At 42.8% G+C, this 23,649-nt stretch overlaps 1 protein-coding gene across 2 annotated transcripts in view; it reads left to right on the top strand.

Moving 5' to 3' along the window:
- Positions 1-3,098: 3,098 nt before the first annotated feature.
- LOC142160343 (dual specificity protein phosphatase 13B-like) overlaps positions 3,099-23,649 on the top strand; it is a 40,797-nt gene continuing 20,246 nt past the window's right edge. The window contains exons 1-3 of one of the 2 annotated variants that reach the window (XM_075215262.1): positions 3,099-3,219; positions 4,120-4,352; positions 5,565-5,785. In XM_075215262.1, coding sequence (XP_075071363.1) covers positions 4,195-4,352; positions 5,565-5,785 — 379 coding nt within the window. In that variant the 5' untranslated portion in view covers positions 3,099-3,219; positions 4,120-4,194. Of the gene's footprint in view, positions 3,220-4,119; positions 4,425-5,564; positions 5,786-23,649 lie in introns of both variants that reach the window. The other variant, XM_075215261.1, reaches the window with a different exon arrangement.

Here is a 23,649-nt window from a genome sequence, read left to right as displayed (position 1 = left end):
AGCAGGTCTTTACCCTCAATAGGATCTCTTATGGTGAGTTGGTGGCCTCCTGCTTCTACGATTAGGTGAAAAGGGAAGCCCCACTTATATTTATATCCATGTTCACGTAGAGTTGTTTTGACATCCCTCAATTCTCTGCGTTTCATGATTGTGGAAGGAGCCAGATCCTGAAAGATTTGAATCTTGGATTCTTTAAATAGGATATAGGGAGAATTCCTACTTGCTGCAATTATGCTGTCCTTGGTTTAAAAGGACAAGAATTTAAGGACAACATCCCTAGGAGGTTTGGCATCTTTAGGTCTGGGGCGCAGGGCATTATGGGCTCGTTCAATAGGAATGTCTTGGTCAGAGAGCTCAGGAATACACAAACCAGATACGGTTCTAGCTGCTGATGGTCCACAGATTCTGGAATGTTACGGATCCGAAGATTGTTCCGTCGCTCTCTATTTTCAAGTTCTTCCGCTTTATCTTTAAAGAACATCACCTCCCTGTAAAGATAGTCTATATCTTGCGTAATTTCCTGCAAAGTTTTGGAATTTGAATCCACTTGTTCAATAGAAACAGTACATTTAGTCAATTGCGCAATTTCGCCTCGAAGATCCGCTGACAGCTTTTGAAATTCGACTGTAAAGGTGTTCTGGAGAGAGACCATCATAGCTTGAATAGTAGCCAAAGCATCTGCAGATTCAGTCGGGTTTACCGATGAGGCTTGAGGAGATGGGGGGAGTTGGTATGCGCGGGGGAATCCTGTCTTGTCATATGTTGAAGGATCCCCGTCTGCGTCCCCCTCTTACCCCTGGAGCTGTTTTTATGCATAATGGGTGATAGAACACCAAGTAGGATTTATTGACAAAAAGAAATGTTTCCAGGTAGATCGGGCCAGATAGATTTAATTATGCGGACATAACAGGAAAGTGAGTGCACAATCCAGGTTAGTAGATGTTGTTTAAGACTTTAAATAAGTGTAATACCACTTGCTTATATTGAGCTCACAGCAGCTGCAGTATTACTATTTGGCCACTAGATGACGGTGTAGGGACACTAACACAGTATCTGTGCTATACAACTGCTCCACACTCTATCTACTCACAGCCGGAAGAGAAGTTCAGTAATGGCAGCAGCAACTTCCTGGATACCCGAAAAGCGACGGCAGCCAGGCACTCCAAGACTCTTCCCAGATGATCCCCACAGGCAGAAGGCGTCCGCATATGAGCCGTAAACTCCAACCCACATCAGCACCGGCCTGAGGACATGGGTCCCGCCGCATCTACTTGCCCACTGCTCACAGCCGCCAACTATGCCGACCAGAAGGCAGGCGCCCCCACTCTGCAGGACACGGAAACAGTGCAGGAGGATCCAACACCACGAGAACCAGGTAAGAAACCGTAGGGGGTGCGCGGTAAGTCCGGCCAGGGGATTTGAGCTGCGATCTTGTATTTCCGCTGATCGTGAGCCATGAGGGTCATACAGGGTAAAAAGGGGGCTCCAAACTTTAATACAAGAGCCGCCAAAGGGACATCCACTGCCCGCTCCAGACAGAAGGAAAAATCTGGGCAGACTGTCAGGGTGCAGGGCACGCCAGCTTACGGCTCTCCCAGGCAGCAGGCCCCAATACCTTCCAGACTATGAAGGGCAGCTACAGCAGAGATATATACTCACAGGTGTACGGGACAGTGTAGCACACTTGGTAGGCTCTTTCATGGAGCAGATGAAGGGATGCAAAACCCAGATATTCACCAATAAATACCCTGATGGTGGAGAGCTGAATGGCAGTCAGGCCATGCCCCCGAAAAAAAGAATTTTTATCCAATGAGAACTGGAAACAGAGTATAAATCAGTTCTAAAATAGTGGGTATGCATCCTTGACAAAGTCCGCTAGCTGGATGAAACGCATTGGACCTTTATTCTCCCAGCCACCGTACGTTCCACTGTGTTTCACTGCGGCTCATACTCTTCCCGTGCAATACTGAAAACAACTACAAGTCGGAAAATACTGTACGCATTGACGTATTCATCTGGACAACGAACAAACATCTCAGTAGGGACATGTAGGGTAAGAAAGCAACACAATTTTGCAAAAAGAGCTATAATCATTATATGAGTCCTGACTCAATTATTTTTAATATAACACAATACTTTATACAAATTCATTTCATGAGATTAGTATTGCGCCCTTTATTTACTTCTATACATCACACATTTGACTTATGTAAAATTAAAATTATAACTCCCACCTCCTCTTGGTTGGCTGGCAAGGTTGTATTCCAGGTGCCCTGATGTAGAGCACTGTCCAGGCAACACTGTTGCACAGGGGTAAATGCAGGATTACTGTAAGGGGTTCCAAATGTTAGTTTCTGGAACAAAGCAAAAAACACTGTTGCAATAAGCCAGCAACAGACACTTTATTTACTTTCCCTATAAACACTAATCACTAAACACAGGTCAAATAAACAATATCACAGACCTTCTCACGCCACCTTGTCCAACAGCCTCCTGACACATGCCACCCTACACACCAATTTTCTCTCCCAAGCCATTACTACTACTTCTTACCTGATTCTCCTTCAGTGTTGTTAGCAATGCAGGAGCGTTTGTCCTTCACTGTGTAACATGTGACTGCAGCACTCACATGATGCTGGAACAGAGAGACAGACAATGTAGCTGCTGAGCTGACAGTCTTCCATTAACTCTTCAAGAACCCCTTGAAGAGTCAATGGAATCCCCCAAATCCTGGTGCCCTATACAGCTGCTTAAAGCTGACTAATGGTAGCGTCGGGCCTTTTTTTTTTTACAAGCCAAGGGATCTCTAGGAATCTAATAAGTCAAAACCATGATTGAACCCCACAGTGAATACTATTCTGCTCCTGATGTTAAAATGTGTTAAAGAGAGGGTTAATATATTATATCTTTTTTAAGGCAAGCTGTTGATTAAGAAGTTATTTAATTCAGTAAATGAACATTGTATAGCAAATATGTTATAATAAAGTTAGTTCTTCCTTTAAATTACTTTGTTGCCATGGAAACTATAGAAATAATTTTCATTGATTCAAATTACATAACAAAGGAACAGTGACATCACCAGTGCTTATATAAGATCTTGGGCTGCACTGTAGACAATGTGCTGCTTCAATGTAATCCAAATGAAAGCTGTAAGGCTCTAGAATTCCATACAGAAAAAGGAGTCTGTGGAGCAGTGGCAATAAAAGATAGACACACCAGGTAAGTAGCATGGATGCTGCTAGATATAACTAGAAATTTGTGGGGCAAAAAAATTTTTCATTCAGAACCACTAAATGGTATGAGAGAGCAATTAACCCTGGTAGAATAAGTTACAACAATTGCACAAGTTATGAACAGGTAATATAGATTTAATTATTATGCTGCAAACAGTACATGAATTGGGACACCTAAAGAGTATGGGCTCAGTTGTAGTTCTCCTATGATCTGAGAAACTACTCTAATACTAGCATACAGAATAGAAAGAAGTTTCTTTCAACAAGGATTCATAGGTAAAACACAATTTACATTTCAAGCTAAAAATCTGTAAGGCTGTAATTACATTGATATTTGTTATAAAAACAAATAGACCGTTTTCAACATGTAGCAACTTAGCCTTGACCATGCTGTATACCGCACAGCATGTAGGAACAATAAAATAATTGGCCCATAGTCCGCAGCAAACATTTTCTGGATGTCAGTGTAACTTTGGAGAGAGCGTAAAGACACTTTTGGATGGTAATATATATTATAGAAATTATTGAAATGGTTATATTTATTTAAATCTGCCAAATATGATGTCTGTTCTATCTTTTAGACAAAACAGTCATTACTTAGGATGGTGGTATTTCTATTATCTTTTATTACTAATAGGTCATTGGAAAGTCAGTGTTTGCATGATTGACTAGTGTTCAAGAAATGTCCTATAGAGGCTGCAAGCATAAATAACAACACATCTATGCTTCATTTAATATTGTAAATGCTTAGAGCTGTAGTGGAAAGAAAGTAAGCATGAACAACATATTTAACAGCATATTTAATATATAAAAATTACACAGGTGATGTGTTAAAATCAGCAATATTGCTTATGTTTGACCTTTATCTGGTTTTATGTGAATTTAGTGCTGTGCAGAGTCTACCACGAAATGACAACTAGCAACTGAGGTGCTGCCCTCTGTCAGAGATCGATGCAAGATAATGTCCCATATAGAGCTCAGAAGAATGCTGAGGAATCTGGACTCACAAGATGACCTGAGGAGCTGGAACTCACAAAATCACCAGTGTATGGTCTGCACAGTAAACTTGAGAGAACATGAAGCTGTGTACCATGCCCCACTGCTGTCTGATCTGGAAAGGTTAATCTATACTGGGGACGCCATTTTTAACCATTTTGATGAAGTCTGGCCAAACCTCTATCTGGGAGATGCGTAAGGATTAGATTTACCTAACTTAATTTAAATAGTCTTACTTTTGCTTGCATAGACCTTCAGGACACACAATAATACAATATACACCTTACTATGGACAATCCCGTCTGCCACAAAGAACACAGATCAGTTTATGGTGGGTTACATGGTTGAGTGTATCTGTAGGGTATGTGAACATGTACAGGGTATTAGTGTATTTTTTTATATTGACGAGGATGATATAAAACCATTAAAATGGTTTCCAATTTCTTACAAAAAAATTTTTTTTCTTAAAATAAACTGACAGTTGAATATAAAGACATTGTAACAGCAGCAACCAGCTGTGGGCTCTATACAAATGGAGGATGCTTGTGATTTATTCAGCAGATTTATTTTTGATTTTTTTTTTAAAGTTTTATTTTTGAGAAGGTCAATAATGAGCATCAGTCCAAGACAAACTCTGTTACAATCAGGTTATACATAATCAGGGACTAATACAAACATTGTATATCATAATGAGAATATTGAGATTGACCAAATTTTAGCTATAAGGATAGAAGTAGGAAGAAACAGAAATGAGGCCAGTCAGAGAAAAGTGGGCAGGATAGATTAGGAGGCGGTGTGGCAGACCGCCAATAGAAGAGAAGAAAAAGAAAGCAGAGCAAGAAATAGAGGAGAAGTGGGGGGAGGTGGGGGGGAGGGAATGGTAGCGGGTTGAGGGGGGATATCAATGGGAGTGTTTTAGAGGAGTCATAAGGCAAAAGGAATTTGGATTTGAAAAAATGACATCCACGGTTCCCAGACTTTATTAAATGATTTAGAGGTGTTGCGCAATATGCATGTCATAAACTCCATTTTGTATAAGTGCCAAACTCTATTAATAATTGTCTGCATATTAGGCGCGGTGGGTTGTTTCCAGTTAGTGGCAATTTGACACAGTGCTGCAGAAACTATGTGGCGGAACATTTTTGTTTGGTGTTTAGTTGCGGATTCAGCAGATTTATTTTAAATAGCTGCCTATTTAGATGCATCCTACAACATGCATGGTACTACAAAGATGGACAAATGTAGGAAATGTGGTATTTTGCATTTACAATATCCAGTGACCTATTTTACAATAACTGCAGGTAGTATGTTCGATTGCAATTTGTCTTGTTGCAGGTGGATTGCAAAAAACAAACCTCTTCTCCATGAGTTAGGTATCACCCACATCCTGAATGTAGCACATGGGAGTTTCAATGTCAACACTGGCTCTGATTTCTATTGTGATCTCCCCATCTATTACTATGGAATAGAGGCATATGATGATCCTTGCTTTGACCTCAGCCCCTTCTTTACACCAGCAGCAAGCTTTATCAAGGCAGGCATGGACTTCCTGGGAGGTAAGACTATATACGATTGTTCAAGAAAGGAATATAGACTGTTTGATGAAGAAATAAAAGTTTCTCTCTGACAGTTGTCAAGACACTTGCAGTTTTCAGCTGTTCTATAACTATTGCACAGTACATGTTCAAGATCACTTATTCACTTCACTGAAAAATATTGGTCTCTGCAAACACAGTATCCTCCACCCAGTTATACTAGTAAAATTTCCATTTGTTGTGAAGGAGCACTTCTCACTTGGCTTTGGATATTCTAGATTTGTATGTCCAAACAGAACAAGGGGCATTTCTGGGTGAATACAAGAGTAGGATGATAAAATAATATTAAATGTTAATATAAAGCTCATAAAATAGTTGCTAGATTGTAGGCAAAAGACTGGTATAGGAAGATTATTATGTGAATAGCAAAGAAGGTAATAGTGGAATAACAAATTGAAAATAAATGTGATGAGAAAAAAGAAAAGGAAAAGTGTGTGATATGATATTAAGGAAGAGTGGAGATAGATAGAAGAGTATTATATATTTATTGTATTATATTGCAAGTAGAGAATGTGTAATAATGTAAACAAAAAAAGGGTACAGCAGTAAAAATATTGATAAAATATGGTAAAAAAAGCCAAAAAAATGTAACCCAGTTAAGATTGGTACAATGAAGACATGGTGCAAATTTTGCAGTGATAGAGATGAAGATTATATAAGCATGAAAGTGGATTTAAGAACATGAAACTGAGTTTAAATATATGTATAGCATACCTAACAACGTTGTAGTGCCAAGAATGTGTTATGCACTTTTGTCGCTATCCAATAACGATTGTGGAATCTCGATTTGTGTTTCCAACGCACAAATATTTATTCTCAAAAAGTAGCAGAATAATTCAAGCGAAATAAGAATAAGTACAGATGTTACTTATCGCAGGCGCTCTGGATCCAGTGAACAGTCATTCAGGTCTGAAGTCTGTGGTCAAGATGACTGAACACTACATGAAAAGCTCCTGCTTATATGCAAACAGAAATACAGTAAAACAATGCAGATGGTGTGGCTTGCTTCTATTGGTCCAGGCTTCAGGAAGGTCCAGGGGGTTGCAGATCATAGGCTAGTTCAAACTAAAGAATCCAAAGGTGGGGGTCATCTCTCCAGGGGATGTGCTCCTTTCTTCCCGCCATCGGTATCACTACCAGAACCTGCCTCTGTCCTCCATTCTCCTTCACAAAAATAGAGTGCTCTAGAAAAAGTAAAAACAAGGAAAATCCTGGAACAAAAAAAAAACTAAAAACCGCCACTCCATCGCTGGAAAGAGAGTTCTGAAGCAACGTCTCTGGTTCAGGTGTCTTGACTGCAGGCTTTAGGTCTACGAGTGACAGATCGGTGTCGTTGGTCTCAGTTTTATCTCGCACTTTCTCCGGGTTACTGACTTTCCTGTAGTGGGTGGAATGGACCCAAGTGTCTCTCTCTGCAACCTTCAGTGATGTGGTACTGGTCAGCAGCACTTGGTACGGGCCTTCCCAACGGTCTGTTAAACAACCTGAGTGTAAGAAATTGCGGATCATAACATAGTCCCCAGGTTCAACATCATGACAGTTCGTTTCTGGCACACCAGGTGACAGCATTTTTAGTTTTTGTTGTTGTTGCTTTAGCTGTCTGCTCATTTTTATAAGATATTGTTCAGTCACTTCATTATTACACTTTAAGTCGTCTTGCGGACTCACCATCAAATGAGGTTGTCGGCCGAACAGTATCTCAAAGGGGGACAGATTAAGAGGAGGTCTAGGAGTGGTTTGGATGCTATGAAGGACTAGTGGCAAAGCTTCAGGCCACACAACCCAGTTTCAGCCATTATCTTACCAAGCTTGTTCTTAATAGTACCATTTACTCTTTCCACCTTACCACTGGCTTGTGGTCAGTAAGGGGTGTGAAGTCTGCTACTGATTCCCATGAGCTTACACATATTTTAGAAGATATCACCAGTAAAGTGGGTACCCCTATCACTTTCAATGATTCTAGGGATACCGAACCTACACACAAACTCTTGTACAATTTTCTTTGCAGTGAACATAGCAGTATTAGTGGCTGCCGGGAATGCTTCTACCCAACCGGAAAACACATCAATACATACTAACACATACTTTAGATTCCTGCAAGGTGGTAATTGGATATAGTCAATTTGTATTACCTGAAAAGGTCCGTCTGTAGGAGGGATGTGGGATGGCTCAGTTGGAATAGTTTTCCTGACATTTTTCCTCAAACAAATAAGACATGACATTGCCTTCTTACCAGCCTGAGAGGAAAATCAAGGAGCACACCAGTATGCTCTCACCAGTTTGCACATACCTTCTTTACCCAGGTGAGTCAGACCGTGTGCTGCTTCAGCCAGGCTTGAATAGTATGTTCTGGGAGCTACAGGCTTACCTTGTCCATCTCTCCAGAGTCCTGAGGACTCTTGACCACATCCCTTCACCTTCCAGACCGCCTTTTCCTGCAGGGAACACAAATCTTGCATTTCAATTAATTTCTGCATGTCTAATGTCTGAAAAACCATCATAGTCTCGGTCGATACAGTCATAGGTTGCCCTGCTGCCCATTTAGCAGCTTTGTCTGCCCTGTTGCCCAATGACACCGGGTCTTCTTCAGAGGTATGGGCTTTACACTTTATGACAGCTACTGTCCTGGGTAACTGTATCGCTATCAAAAGTCCTTTTATGTGTTGTGAGTGTGCCACTGGCATCTCTGCTGCTGTCGTAAAGTTTCTAAGACGCCAAAGGGCCCCAAAATCATGCACTACCCCGAAGGCGTACCTAGAGTCAGTATATATATTAGCTAATTTACCTTTTGCTAACTCACACGCTGTCACGGGCACTAGGAGTCTTTGCCCAGGATATCACCAGATGATGAACTTACCAGAGTAATATAGCTGGTACTATGGTTCTCTGGTAGCAGGGTGACAACAGAATAGGAGAATCAGCAGATGGTGAGAGAATGCTCAAAGAAAGTCTTTGACTAGCAGCAACTGGTAATGAGTAGATGAATGTACACGAGGAACCAGATGGACAAGTAAACGTGAGGAGAGTCAGTGGTCTGCGTACAGCAAGTTGTACCACTGCTATAGTGAGGAGGAATGTCCAGGAGTAGCGAGGAGGTAGTGAGAGTCAGTGGTCTGCGTATAGCAAGTTGTACCACTGTCTATAGTGAAGGAATGGATTCCAGGTGCAAGTAGGTAACGGGGAAGTCAGTGGTCTGCGTATAGCAAGTTGTACCACTGCTTATGTGAGAGGATACTAGAAACTGGTGTCACAGGGAAACAGGAGTCAGTGGTCTGCGTCAGCAAGTTGTACCACTGCTATATATATGTGAGGAGGGACACGAGGAGATGAATTTAATGCAGAGGATACACGGGGCACACGGAACTTGATCCCTCGATGATATCCACAATACAATAATAACTGACAAGCGCTGCTTGAAGTATACAAAGTCACTAGAGCGATCCAGGTAATAGGACACAAAGTCAATAGTCACAATAGCTTCAGTAGATAGAAGACTCCGGAGATGAACACAACACAGTCCAGACGGATATGCAATACAAAAGCAAAGTCAATGGAAGGTATGCATACCGCGGTTCAGGAGAGCAGGCTGTCAGTGAGACGTGCAGGGATACCTGAACGGCTGAACGCCGGCAGGAGGAGAGACCACCAGAGGATGGAAGCAGTAATCAGGTTGGTGCAGCGCATGACAGGTAACCAGTATCAACGGAGCAATACTTAGGAAGCAGTAGTAAGTAAAACTGGAAACATGATAAACACGGGAGAGTTGAGGCTGTCTGGTATCCGGCAGTAGTAGCGGAGGCAGCGGAGGGAAGACACGCTGAACACGGGACAGTAGAGGCGGTCTGGAATCCGGTAGTAGAAGCAGATAGGAATCAGTGGAGAGCTGACACGATGAACACAGGAGAGTTGAGGCGGACAGGAATCCGGCAGCAGTAGCAGATAGGAATCAGCTGGGTGCAGGCACGATGAACACAGGAGGGTTGAGGCGGACTGGAATCCGGCAGCAGTAGCAGATAGGAATCAGCTGAGTGCAGGCACGATGAACACAGGAGAGTTGAGGCGGACTGGAATCCGGCAGCAGTAGCAGATAGGAATCAGCTGAGTGCAGGCACAATGAACACAGGAGAGTTGAGGCGGACTGGAATCCGGCAGCAGTAGCAGATAGGAATCAGCTGAGTGCAGGCACGATGAACACAGGAGAGTTATGGCGGACTGGAATCCGGCAGCAGTAGCAGATAGGAATCAGCTGAGTGCAGGCACGATGAACACATGAGAGTTGAGGCGGACTGGAATCCGGCAGCAGTAGCAGATAGGAATCAGCTGAGTGCAGGCACGATGAACACAGGAGAGTTGAGGCGGACTGGAATCCGGCAGCAGTAGCAGATGGGAATCAGCTGAGTGTAGGCACGATGAACACAGGAGAGTTGAAGTGGTCTGGAAACCACAAACGTAGTAGACGGGAATCAGCTGGAGCTGAATACACGAGGAAACACAGGAACACCTTCAGAGGCTCATCAGAAATGAGACTCCAAGATCAGGCAACCAGGTAATGATCACAGGTGGTTTAAATAGGGAGGGTTGCCTGATCATCCAATCAATTAAAAGCAACAGGTACTGAAGGTTTAATAAGGGCTGCACATGCGCAGACCCTCAGGATGGTGGACGGCCACGGTTCCTGAACACAGGAGAAATGGCACTCACAGTCCGGTGAGTGACACACGCTCTCCTTAATGCTACTATTTCCGCCACCTGGGATGAGTGAGGTGGGCCAAGGGGTTCAGCTTCTACAACATCCTGATCGTCTACAACAGCGTAACCAGTACATAGTTCTCCCGTCTCTGTCTATGACAACTCCTGTATGTATAAAACGTAAAATTTACATTTTCTAAGGGGGTGTCACGTATGTCGGGCCTGGCAGTAAAGGTCTGGTTCAGGTATTCCATACAATCATGCGTATCAGTACTCTTGTCAAACTCATCATCAACCAGGGTCTCCTCACCTCCCACCCTTTGTGTCTCTTGAGACACAAATGGAAGGTATGTAGCTTGATTTAAGGTGCTACATCGTTTGATGGTGATGTTTGAGAGTGCCATCAGAGCTAGTTCCCATTATGTGAATCTAGCTGAAGAAACATGTCTGGTTTGAGCTGAATTTAACAGAGCTGATAGAGCATGGGGTGTATAGACAGTTGAATCTTGTCCTAATACTACGTCCTCGCTCTTACTTACCAGAAGAGCAGTTGCTGCTACACTTCTGAGACATGTTGGGAGTGATCTTGCCACAGTGTCCAATTGTGCACTGTAGTATGCTACCGGTCTGCTAGCATCACCATGTTTCTGTGTGAGGATATCTGCTGCACGACCATCAGCTTCCGTACAGTATAGCTCAAAAGGCTTTTCATAATCAGGTATTCCCAATGCAGGTGCTCTAGTCAGACTATCTTTAAGATTAAAGAACGCTTGCTCTGACTCTTCTGTTTGTACAACACGTTCTGGTTTTGAGGAATAGACTAGCTGCTGCAATGGTAATGCCAGAATAGAAAAACCTGGGATCCAGGATCTACAATATCCATACATCCCCAAGAAGGTACGAATTTGCTTCTGGCTTTGCGGCAGAGTCATGTGTTGTATGGCCTCAATTCTGTCAGTTGTCAGGTGTCTTAGCCCCTGGGTGAGACAGTGTCCTAAGTATTTGACCTTAGTCTGACATGGCTGTAATTTGTCCTTTGCCACCTTGTGGCCTGTTTGCGAGAGATGGAGCAACAGCAATTTAGTATCATGTAAACATGACATAAAAGAATCAGAGCACAACAACAAATCGTCCACATATTGAATTAAAACAGACCCATTGCTGGGTTGAAAGGATTGTAAACAGTCATGTAAGGCTTGGGAGAAACTACTGGGGCTGTCAATGAACCCCTGGGGAAGTCTCGTCCATGTATATTGCACTCCCCTGTAGGAGAATGCAAAAAGGTATTGGCAGTCAGGGTGAAGAGGGACTGAGAAGAAAGCAGAACATAGATCAATGACAGTAAAATGACTAGCAGACGGTGGTATCCGCATGAGGATGACAGCTGGATTGGGCACTACGGGGAATTGGCTCTCAACAACTTTATTAATTCCCCTTAAGTCCTGGACTAATCTATAGCCCCTCCCCCCACTCTTCTTTACAGGGAAAATGGGACTATTTGCTGTGCTGGATTTTTCAAATTAAACTCCCTTGTTGCAACAGCCTCTCAATAACAGGATATACCCCTAGTTCCACCTCCGGTTTTAATGGATACTGTGGAATTTTTGGAGCTATCCTACCACTTTTTAGATTTACCATTACAGAAGCTACATTTGCCATCAATCCAGTGTCCTGTCCATCTCTGGTCCATAGGGAACTCGGTATTTCCAGCAACATCCCCTTTACTTGAGATGGACTGTGTTCTATAACGGTAGAGTGCAACATTAACTTTTGAGGGGTGTCCAAAATATCCTGTACCTCATGCACGACCTTCTCTGGTATATCTAGGAATACACCATTTGGGGTACAGTATATGACACATCTCATTTTACATAAGTCTCTTCCCAGCAAGTTAGTAGGAGTTGCTGCAGCCAAGAGAAACGAATGCTTGGTATGCAGGGGCCCGATAGTAACTTCTGTGGGTTTAGTTAAAGGATAATGTAACACTCTTCCCGTTACCCCCATAGCTGGAATAGTTTTACTGGTCACTTGTAGATTGAAAGGAGAGGTTATCACAGATCTGGCCGCCCCTGTATCTACAATAAAAGTTTGTTTCCTACCAGCTATGTCAACTATCATTGTTGGTTCTTCTCTCAGATTCTCAGTTAACCTCACTGGCTGTAGACTACAGGTATGACCTGACCCCTAGCGCTGACTATCGCTTTCCCGCGCAGCATTTACTGCTATAACGTGCGCGGGCAGGTGTGAGTCTTCTAGTCTATGTGAATTCTTCTTTGGAGGGTATTTATGTGACCCACCCTTATGTGTATTGAATCTTTCCTTTTTACAATCTCTCATGAAATGTCCACTTCGTTACAGTTGAAACACCTGATTATTTTATGTGTCTTCTTATGTCGGTTGTATGCTGGTGGTCGTGTATACATTCCCTCTAGAGCCTGTATACTTACCGTCATTAACCTATCACTTTTCTCTTCCTTTTTCCTAAAAAGGTTTTTTTGTCATGCTCCACAGCAGACTCCCTAAGAGAATCTACTGTGATGCCTCTCCAAATAGGTAATGTGGTTTCTACCCTCGTCTTTAAATTTTCCCTAAGGCCATCCATTAATACCCCTACAGCTACCTCTCTGTGGTGTGGGTCCTCACCTATGTTTGATATTCCAGTGAACCGTGCTATCGCTGTTAGAGCTCTAGCGAAGTAATCTGATGCTGTTTCACTATCTTTCTGTTTAATGGTGAAAATTTTACTCCAATTTGATCTATATTCTCTTGATTGACCTCATCTGTCAAGGTGTCATCTTCCTCTAACGAACAATCTTTAATACATTTTTGTATGTTAGTATTGGGAGGAAGACATGCCCTCAACACTACACGCCAATCCTTATTGGTTGGTTCGTGTGCATTTCCTAAGTCTTTGACAAACTTCTGACACTTAGCCAACTCTTTTCTAGGATCCAGGAATTCAGCCATAATGGAACGTAATTCTGATCTAGTCCAGGGACAATGCATTGTAACATTTCTTAAAGGAACTACACCATCTTTGTCCGCCTTCCCATTGGGAACTGATATTGTGCGGACTGGATACGTACCCACTGGTTCACTGTCTTCAGAAATAACTACAGGATTTGCTATTTCAGTACTTTGGATGTTATCCCTCCTAGTGGTCACACTACTCTCACCTATCTCAGCCATTGCCCCCTTTCCATACTTACGCTGAACCTCTAGCATATTAACAGCATGGGCAATGGCTGAAATGACAGTGGGTTCATCTTCTTCATCAGAAACACTTGTTTTAAACTGACTTAAAACAGGATTGCAAATTCCTTTTTTTCATTTTTAATAATGGCTGTACTTACTCCTCCCACCACGTAGGGTGGCGGGGGCGCGCTTGCGCTAAGTTCTCCACGCTTCTCAACGGCTACTTCCGCTGTGCATTCGCTGCTCTGCCATGTGTTGCCTTCCATTTGCCACAATTTTAAACAATCATTATGTTTATTTCTCACTTCTGTTGACTTAATCAACCACACTTTATCTTTTACATTATTCAGTACCTCTGAATTAAAAATTCCTATTGTTGGGAAAGGCCTAACACAATCCTTGGTCATCTTGACCCACGTGTCGTAATAAACCGTTGCGTATTCACCATATTTCTTACACATAAGAAACCTCGCTGAACCAATAGGCCCTTGCTTAGGCAGTACACTGGCCATCTCTAGCGTATGCTTAGCACCCATGTTGAACAGTACTAATATCTATGTGGACCACAAATATACCGCAATACTTTGTCTCTTCCACAAACACTTTCAACCCTGTTGCTACAATCAATCTACCGCTAGAGATCTTTAATGGCCGTGAACGTATGTCCGCTAGCCGCGTCCACTCGCTTCTTCTCGCACCCGGCGAGGACCCCTAACACAGAAATATCACTGTGGGCCCCAGGGCTATCAGCTCCTCGTAACCCCGACCACAAAATCTGTTGAGTTTATTATCGCTGGTAGCAGAAAGTCGATACAATCAACCTGCCTTTCCAGTATAATTCTTCCAAGCTGCTCTCCCAATTCACACTTACGGTTGTCCTTAGCGTGCAGTCAGATCGCACCGCCTACTAATACTAATTATCAGTAAACCATGCGATCTATTGGGCGTGCTTGGCGAAAAACTCCTAGGTTTCGCCTTCGGTATATCTGCCTAATATACCGTTCACTAGTTGGGCACCTGCCTCGTCAGACAGCAACTGACACTCTATTCAACAATAGATCACTTTAGTGTATTGAAATCACAAAATCACACAACATACACCTTTTCTGCGCAGAAAATCAACAAAATTCCCAACAATAGTAATAACGTTTCAGAGGCTTTCACAAGTGATTATATTATGCATATATAACAACTATCAAAACGATTGTTTAACCACGTGGCAAATCTACCGGAAGTTCACATACGCAACGCAGGAAGTAAACATACGCAAAGCACTGTAATACATAAAACGCAGTATGACAATAAAAAGAAACCGTTTTCTCTTTTGTCCCTAGATTCAAGTTAGCGCACCTTAGATGATGCAAAAACGGACATTCGGTTTCACAATACAGAGTAAAATTCAGGTTTTGAACACATTGCGTTCTTACCCGTATATGACGCGTCTCCACCCTTTGTTGCGGAACCGAAATCTGTTGGTCTTGCGTATCGTCCGGCAACGTAACCTCCGCGCGAGCCCCCAAATTGTTATGCACTTTTGTCGCTATCAAATAATGATTGTCGAATCTCGATTTGTGTTTTCAATGCACAAATATTTATTCTCAAAAAGTAGCAGAATAATTCAAGCAAAATAATAATAAGTACAGACGTTACTTATCGCAGGCACTCTGGATCCAGTGAACAGTCATTCAGGTCTGAAGTCTGTGGTCAAGATGACTGAACACCACATGAAATGCTCCTGCTTATATGCAAACAGAAATACAGTAAAACAATGCAAATGGTGTGGCTTGCTTCTATTGGTCCAGGCTTCAGGAAGGTCCAGGGGGTTGCAGATCATAGGCTAGTTCAAACTAAAGAATCCAAAGGTGGGGGTCATCTCTCCAGGGGATGTGCTCCTTTCTTCCCTCCAAGACTCCAGTTACAACTAGTCCATTAGCATTTTATGGTCAGCATCATATTAAAGATTTATTCCCTAACATCAATAACTAGCGTATGCAACGTGCGATCTCTTTGCCGAATGCACCGGACAGCTGCTGATGTAAAGGGGATTAATATGATACCACATGACACATTTCCTTTAACCTGTACCATATGTATTACTAATATGCATATAACTTATAATATTATACATAAACACTACTATATTCTGACATAAATAACTATGTGTTGCGACTATCATTAATGTGTGCTATATATAAAATGTGTGTGAAGGTGCGAATATGTGTAAAAGTGTATAAACTGCTATTGCCACGTGTTACGGCTGCGTACGCACTTCCACGCCGTAGAGTGCAATATGCATCTTTTCAGACAAAGACAACCAAGTTTGCTCAATATAAATTGAAATGACTTTATCCAATTTGCTGACTTCGACAAATGATATAGGTGGAGTGGTCACATTGTGATGGGTTGTAGACAAGTCATGTTGAGTGGGTGGGCATGTACACACCCCCACAGGTTTTTCCTATCACTTTTGAAGAGCTAGACTGTGCCTTAACCCCCTTCCTTCCTAACACCTATTAATTTTTGTGTGCACCAGTGACAGGTGCAAGCAGCACATGTTCACTGATGATCTGCTATGTAGAGCAGTGATGAGTGGAAGATAACTCCCAAATTTATTTATGGATATATTGGTACCTTCATTTTGCTTTACAATACTTGTTTGTTAGAGTATCTTTGCTTTGGCACTTTCTTTACATACATATTTTCCACATTGATAAACTCTATTGTGCTGCTGTTGCATGCGGAATAATTGCAGTATTGAATATCTAACCTAATTTCTATGCATGGACTGAATCGGAATTAATGTGCTAACTCATCCCATTTACAAGGCCATTTACACGGATTACATGCACCATATTACCATAAGATCTCCCGTCCTATAGACAGTAGCCACATTCTGGCCTCCGTAGACAGGAATCTATTTTAGAGGCCTGCAGAATGTTTATTTTTGGAGAAGCCTGGTGTCATCTAAAGTTTATGTTTATTGTCATATAGCTGAATTGTTTTTTTGAGGCCTAGCACCCAGATCAGCAGATCATATAAGGTTTTATGGCATCCTCTAGATGCTATGCCTATAGAAGACAATGTGACCATCCCAGGTCTATTTAGTATATTTCTACAATATGCCAGAGAAAAGATACATTATTTAATAATGTTAAAATAATATTAATATAATAATATAATATTAATAAAATTATTTAATAAGTTTTGAATAGAAATGCGCCCAGGGTCAAAAAGAGATCGCAAAACTGATTAGCATACACACAAACTTTTGCAATAATGTTACTGTATGACCTTTATTATCTGTTTTTAATATACATTAACCTCTTTAGTGTGCGAGTGGGAATTATCCTCCAAATATAGCCCATAAATGCTAAGGACAAGTTCCACTCGTTCTTAGCACTGAATGGTTTCAAAGTAGAAATGTTCACTGACTCCCGTATTCTGGTTTTGGCAAAACTGCCCTTGCGTTTTTGGTTTTGGATTTGTATTTTCTTATAAAAATTGCTAAAATCACATAATTTTGCTCTTTTTTTGTTCCTACAATATTATTATTAACCTCAGTAACACTAATTTCCAGGCAATTTTGTTCACCTCTCAGGTCACAATATTATTTTCATCCACCTTCGTACAAAGACTGCAGCGAGCTGCCTGGATGCTAAGCAACAGAGCAACGACACAAACACACGGCAGTACATAGCACATCTAGGAAACATTGCCACACAGCAGTGGCAGAAAAGAAAAATGGTGCATGATGGAATTGTCCTTGGGCCCTCCCACCCAACCTTATGTTGGATTGACATAATATGGTTGATGGGCAGCAGAGTAGAGGAGGTTATAAGGTCGACAACATAATGACATTGACAGTATTATTAGGACATCCATTGCAAAGACAGTATTTATTAGGCTGACCATTCAAATGTAGACAGTATTATTCCTAACTCTAACCCTGTCCTATCTCTAGACCTGTCCCTATCCCTGTCCCTAGACCTGTCCTTAACCATATCCCTAGCCCTATAATAATACTGTCCACAGTTGATTAGTCTACCTAATCATACTGTCCCCATGTGAATTGGCAACCTAATAATGCTGTTGAAACCTGAATTGTCGACTGACACAAAAGATGATAGGCCAATGTTAAACAGTGCAAGATGGAATTGTCCTTGGGAAATATGTTAAAAAGGTTTAACAAACTCACACAAAAACAGGATAGGTAGCAGGTACAGTTTAACAAACCGGTGAACTCGAAGACTGATGGCTTTTCGCTGTTCCTCCATCCTTTGAAGAAAATAAAGGGTGCAATTCCATCTTGTTACCACCTCTTGCTTCAGTTGGTGGCAGGGCAAATTAAATTGTTCTTGTAACTGCTGCAATATAAATCGACAGATCAAGGGCAAAAACACACGGCAGTTCATAGAACATGTAGGAAACCATGGCACACACCAGTGGCAGAAAAGAAAAGTGGTGTAAGATGTAATTGTCCTTGGGCCCTCCCACCCACCTTTATGTTGGATCTTAAAAAAGGACATGCACACTTTAGCAAACCAAGCACTTCAGCGACAAGGAGTCCCAATTTTGTGGCTGAAGTGCTTGATTTGTTTGGGCCCCCACAAAACAGACACACCCTGTCTGTTTGCTGTGAGAAAGGACATTTCAAACCATGATATATCTTCATTAGGACGAAATGCATTGGTAGAAGCTATTTGAAAAGGATTTTGAGCTACTCAGGCTTCCGTACTACTAGGAAGCACTTTGCATTCCACGAGCCTCCGGACGAGGGAGGACGAGGTAAAGGTTGTAAAGAAGATTTGAACAAACACTAGAGAGAATATCTCTCAGAATACCTCCATCGATAGGCGAGTCTGCCAGGAACAATCAGGAGGTCAGTATATCACCTACCACCATTTTTCAACAGAAGAGCATAAACATTTAATAGTTGTATGTCTCTATCTTCTTTATGTACAAGATAATTCCAATATCATAATAAGTGTTCCATGCGCTAAAATTAGGAGATAAGCTAACAATGGGTTTAAGGCAGCTAAGCAGTGACAGTGCTATGAATGAACTTTACAGTGGCAACATGTTGTTGTCATCATCAGTGTGTACATCATCCTCACACAATATTATATCATTCCCACTAGAATCTACCATTACAGAAGTCTCTGTACTTTGTTGTAATTGGCAGTAAAGGCCTTCCTTGTGGAATTTGAAGTTGATTTTGATGAACATCATCTTTTCCACATTTATAGGAAGTAGCCTTCTACACCGATTACTGACAAGGTTCCCGGTTGTGCGAGTACACACTGGAGGGTGGGCAGCTTAGGCAGTGCAAAGCAAGTTAAAGGGACTCTCTGATGTGTCTATTTCTATGCTGTCATGAAAATAATCCTCCACCATCCTTTGGATGTTGATAGTAGGATCAGGTGGAGTTACGGCAGAGGTGTCACGTTTTTTGGTCAATTCTTTTAGACCAGACCAGATGTCAAAATGTTGTGCTGATCATCTGCATCATCCCTGGGTCTCTTGGGAAAGTTAAGTTTTTTTTCTATCAGCAGTTGAGTGAGAAACTGAAGGAGGAGATGCTATGATGTCACGTAACACTTGAGCTGTCATCTTGCTCACCAGGAGCTCCTTCATCTCTTCAGATCTGGGTCAGGTGGAAACAGAGAAGACATAGCTCTTAAACCGAGGATCAAGCACAGCCGCCAAAATATAGTGATCAGATTTTGAAAACTCTTGGATCCTGGCAAAGTGAATAAAGTACTTGATCTACAAGTCCGGCATACTTAGCGAAATTGCTTTGTCTCATCTCCTCCTTTAGTTTCTCAAGCGGCTTTTCTAAAAGTCTAATAAGGGAATCACTTGACTCAAGCTAGCAGTGTCTGACCTCACTTCACAAGTGACTACTTTGATTGGTTTCAGTACCTTGCACAACACGGAAAGTTTTCTCCACTGCGCATGAGTAAAATACATCCCCCTCCTTTTTCAATGTCATGGCTTCTGGAGTAAGCGTGGATATGTTTTCGTTGTTCCTCCATCTGCAGAAGCATATACAGGGGGGAATTCCACCTTGTCACCACCTCTTGCTTCAGTTGGTGGCAGGGCAAATTAAATAGTTCTTGTAGCTGTTGCAATCTCCTACATGATGTTGCCAAATGCTGGAAATGTCCAGATATTTTATGGGCCACAGACAGCACCTCCTGCAAATACCTGTCATTTTATAAAAGCTCTGAACCACCAAGTTTATAGTGTGAGCAAAACAGGGAATGTGATGGAATTCACCCAGCTGTAATGCACACAATCTCACAATATTGGTGACGTTATCAGAAATGACATATCCTGAGGAGAGTCCAAGCAGGATAAGCTATGTTGCAATGACATCCCTTGGTTTTTGTAACAGATTGTCAGCTGTATGCCTCTTAGTGAAGCCGATGATACACAGAGTAGCCTGCCTCTGAAAAATGTGACGTACTTGGGTACATGCTGCTGCTGTTCCTTCTGGTGAAGGCGCATCACCAACCAAATCAAAGTGTACAGTGGGTAGAATGGCATTTTGTAGCCCAATAATTAAATTTTTATGAACTTTCTGGTAGAGGCACGGAATAGCTTTTCTAGTAAAATGGTGTCGTGATGGAATTTGGTAACGGAGACACAAGACTTCAAGTAATTGTCTAAAACCAGCTGCATTAATAGTGGATATTGGATGTAGATCTAATACTAGCATAGTCGCCATGGCGTCTGTGATCCGCTTTGTCGACTGGGCGACAGCTTTCATACTTGCAACCTTTTGCAAAGGATTGTTTAACAGTCATTTGTTGTACACTACTAGTAGTCTTCTTTTTGGTCTGCTTCTGGGATGAAGATTCACCCGCAGCAGCAGCAGCAGTGAACTAACGCTCAAGAAATTTTTGAGGAATCGAGGATAGTGGAGGAGTCATCTAGCCTTAGCAACTTGATTGCAATACTACCTCCGATCGCTACTGAGGATATTGATGAGGACGGTGTTGTGGGTGTGGATTGCAGGCGTCGGGATCTAGCTGAGAGAAGGGACCTAGCTGATGATGGACTGCTTGTTGTTCTTTTTTAGCATAAGTTTCTGATTTTCCCAGCAGCTTGCAATGAACTCGCTTCAGATGGCGTAATATGGATGAGGTTCTTAGATGGTTTAGGTCCCTACCTCTACTGACTGTGGCTTTACAAATGGCTAGACAACAGGATTTGGGTAAAATTAATTCCACACATAAGAGGTGGATTTTTTGGTCTTATGCCTTCTTCTTATCATGTGCAAGAACTGCTTCCACTGGTGCAGGGCTTACACAAACAATATCATCATCCTCATTAGCGCCCTCGTCAGCTACACAAATATCCCCTTCATCCTATTGCAATTCCAAAGTGGCATCCTCAATTTGTGTATCACTGGCTACACTTGGGCTGTTCATGCACACATCTGCAGAAATGCTGAAAAGTTCCTTCTTTATGGGTACACTCTCAGACAGTCAGGATTACACATACCACTTGTGGATAGACTCTCCTCAGGGATTTGTGTAATTTCTGAATCTGAACATATATTTTCCTCTAATGCCTTACTGTTTCTTCCAGCTCGGCTTTTACATGTAAAAGTATTTGGACACCACTTTTTGAGTCCGAATGACAAAGGTCTTGCTTGGTCACTACTGACCTTACAAGAAGATGCCTCAGTGACAGTTGCAGAACTCGCACTCAAAGAGAAAGACAAAGCCTCATTCTTTCTTTGCCACTGCATGTGTAGAATGGCATGTTGGCAATTTTATTTTTCCTGACCAAGGTAGAAGGTGTTTTTTTACATTTTTGTTTCCCTGACTTAAAAACACTATGCACTTTTACATAGGTTTTACCAGATGACGTAGAAGGATTACTATCATCATTACTCGTGACAGCAGCTGCTTGGTGCTCCTGCTCTTCTGTGTACTGCTGTGAATCCAGTTTGATAACACCGTACACTTTGACTGCAAATTCAGAAGAAAAGCCTGCCAGGCCTAGTATTTGTATGTTACGGACTTACCTTATCCCCGCCGCTCCGTCCAGCCGCACTTCCGCATTCAGGACCATGTGACCGCACCCGGAGGCGGTCACATGACCACAACCTAGAGGCGGGGATTTTGAATCCCCTTCTGCATAAAAACCTCACTCTGACACTCGCTGAGTGTCAGAGCAACACTTACCTGTTCCTGGCTCCTGCTCTTCGTGGATTGCAGTGTCTTCCTGTTCCTGTGTCTCCTGTGTGCTGATCTCTGCCTGTTTGACTTCCCTGGCTCTCCATTCCCTGTGTACCGACCCGGCTTGCTGACCATTCTCCTATTCTTGTGACCCGTGTACCGAACCTGGCTTGTTGACTCCGAGTTGCCTTCTGATTCTGCCTGACTCCATTCCTGTGTACCGAACCGGCTCGTTGACTCCGCTACCACCGCTTCACTCCGCTGTACTACATCTTGAGGCGAACCTGGGGACCGCGACCTGCGACTCCTGGCAGCGAAGCCCACCCCGCCTTGCGGCGGTTCTTGGTGAACACCGGGGAGATCGTTAGACTCCGCACCTCAGGTAAGCCAGCGCTAATCAAGATTAGTAATATAGTATCCAGAATCTGTTACAGTTTGCTCTGACCATGGATACCACAGCTAAAGATCTGTTGGAGCATTTAGTAGGAAGGATGGATAAACAAGAAGCTAACCAAGAGCAACTTTTAAAATTCCTCAATAGCCTATCCACTCGCTTGGATGTTGTCCAGAACACCCTAGTGGCTGGTGGATCACCTGGGCCGGCAGTGGCCCCTGTACCTCAGGCAGCAGCAGCAGCTTCTTCCTCGCAGCTACGGTTACCTAACCCACCTAAGTTCGATGGAGACCCTAAAAATTGCAGAGGATTTTTAAATCAATGCTCTATACAATTCGAGCTTCTACCTGGGAACTTCCCCTCCGGAAAGACGAAAGTGGCCTATGTGATTTCGTTATTGTCCGGTCAAGCCTTAGCATGGGCTTCCCCCTTATGGGAGAGGGACGACCCCATTCTACATGACTTCAACCTCTTCTTGTCCACCTTCAAGAAAATATTTGATGAGCCAGGAAGGGTGTCCAATGCCGCTTCCGGCTTACTACGACTCCGCCAGGGAAACCAGTCTGTGGGGCAGTATGCGGTCCACTTCAGAACCATGGCCTCTGAACTTCGCTGGAATGATGAGGCTCTAGTAGCTACATTCTGGCAGGGCCTTTCAGACCGAATCAAAGACGAGTTGGTATCCCAGGAACTCCCTACATCTTTGGACGACATTATCTCCCTCTGTGTCAAAGTTGATTTGCGTTTCAAGGAACGTAATTCCGAGAAGGAACAGTCGCGGCGTAGCATGATTCGCCTGGCCCCCAACTTCCAAACCCCTGTTCTTCCCCCTGAAGAGCCCATGCAACTTGGGAGGACCCGCCTGTCGGCCGAAGAGAGGGAGAGGAGATTTCGGAACAAGTTGTGTTTATATTGTGGTGAGAGTGGCCATCTTCTGAGTTCTTGTCCCAAACGCTCGGGAAACGACAGGGCCTAACGAGTTCTGGAGCTGTGTCGTTGGGCCTCTTTTCTCAGTGTCAGTCAGTTCCCAATAGTAATGATTGCCTGTCTATTCCCATTTCCCTTCAGTTAGGACAAAAGACCTTCCCGCAGTCGGCTCTTCTAGATTCCGGGGCCGCAGGAAATTTCATCTCTGCCACAGTAGTTAAACAATTCGCTATTCCCACACAAGCCTTGGAACAACCCATCTCTCTGATGGCCATTGATGGGGGAAGAATCCCTGAGGGGTCCATCTTGGTACGCACTATTCCTCTTCTACTTCAGATAGGAGCACTTCATCGGGAGAAGATTTCTTTTCTAGTAATACAGAGATCTACCAACCCAGTCATCCTAGGACTTCCTTGGTTTCGTGCCCA

Source organism: Mixophyes fleayi, chromosome 6, assembly GCF_038048845.1.
Source record: "Mixophyes fleayi isolate aMixFle1 chromosome 6, aMixFle1.hap1, whole genome shotgun sequence".
In the NCBI taxonomy this organism is placed as follows: Eukaryota; Metazoa; Chordata; class Amphibia; order Anura; family Limnodynastidae; genus Mixophyes; species Mixophyes fleayi.
This window is presented reverse-complemented; position numbering and strand designations above follow the sequence as displayed.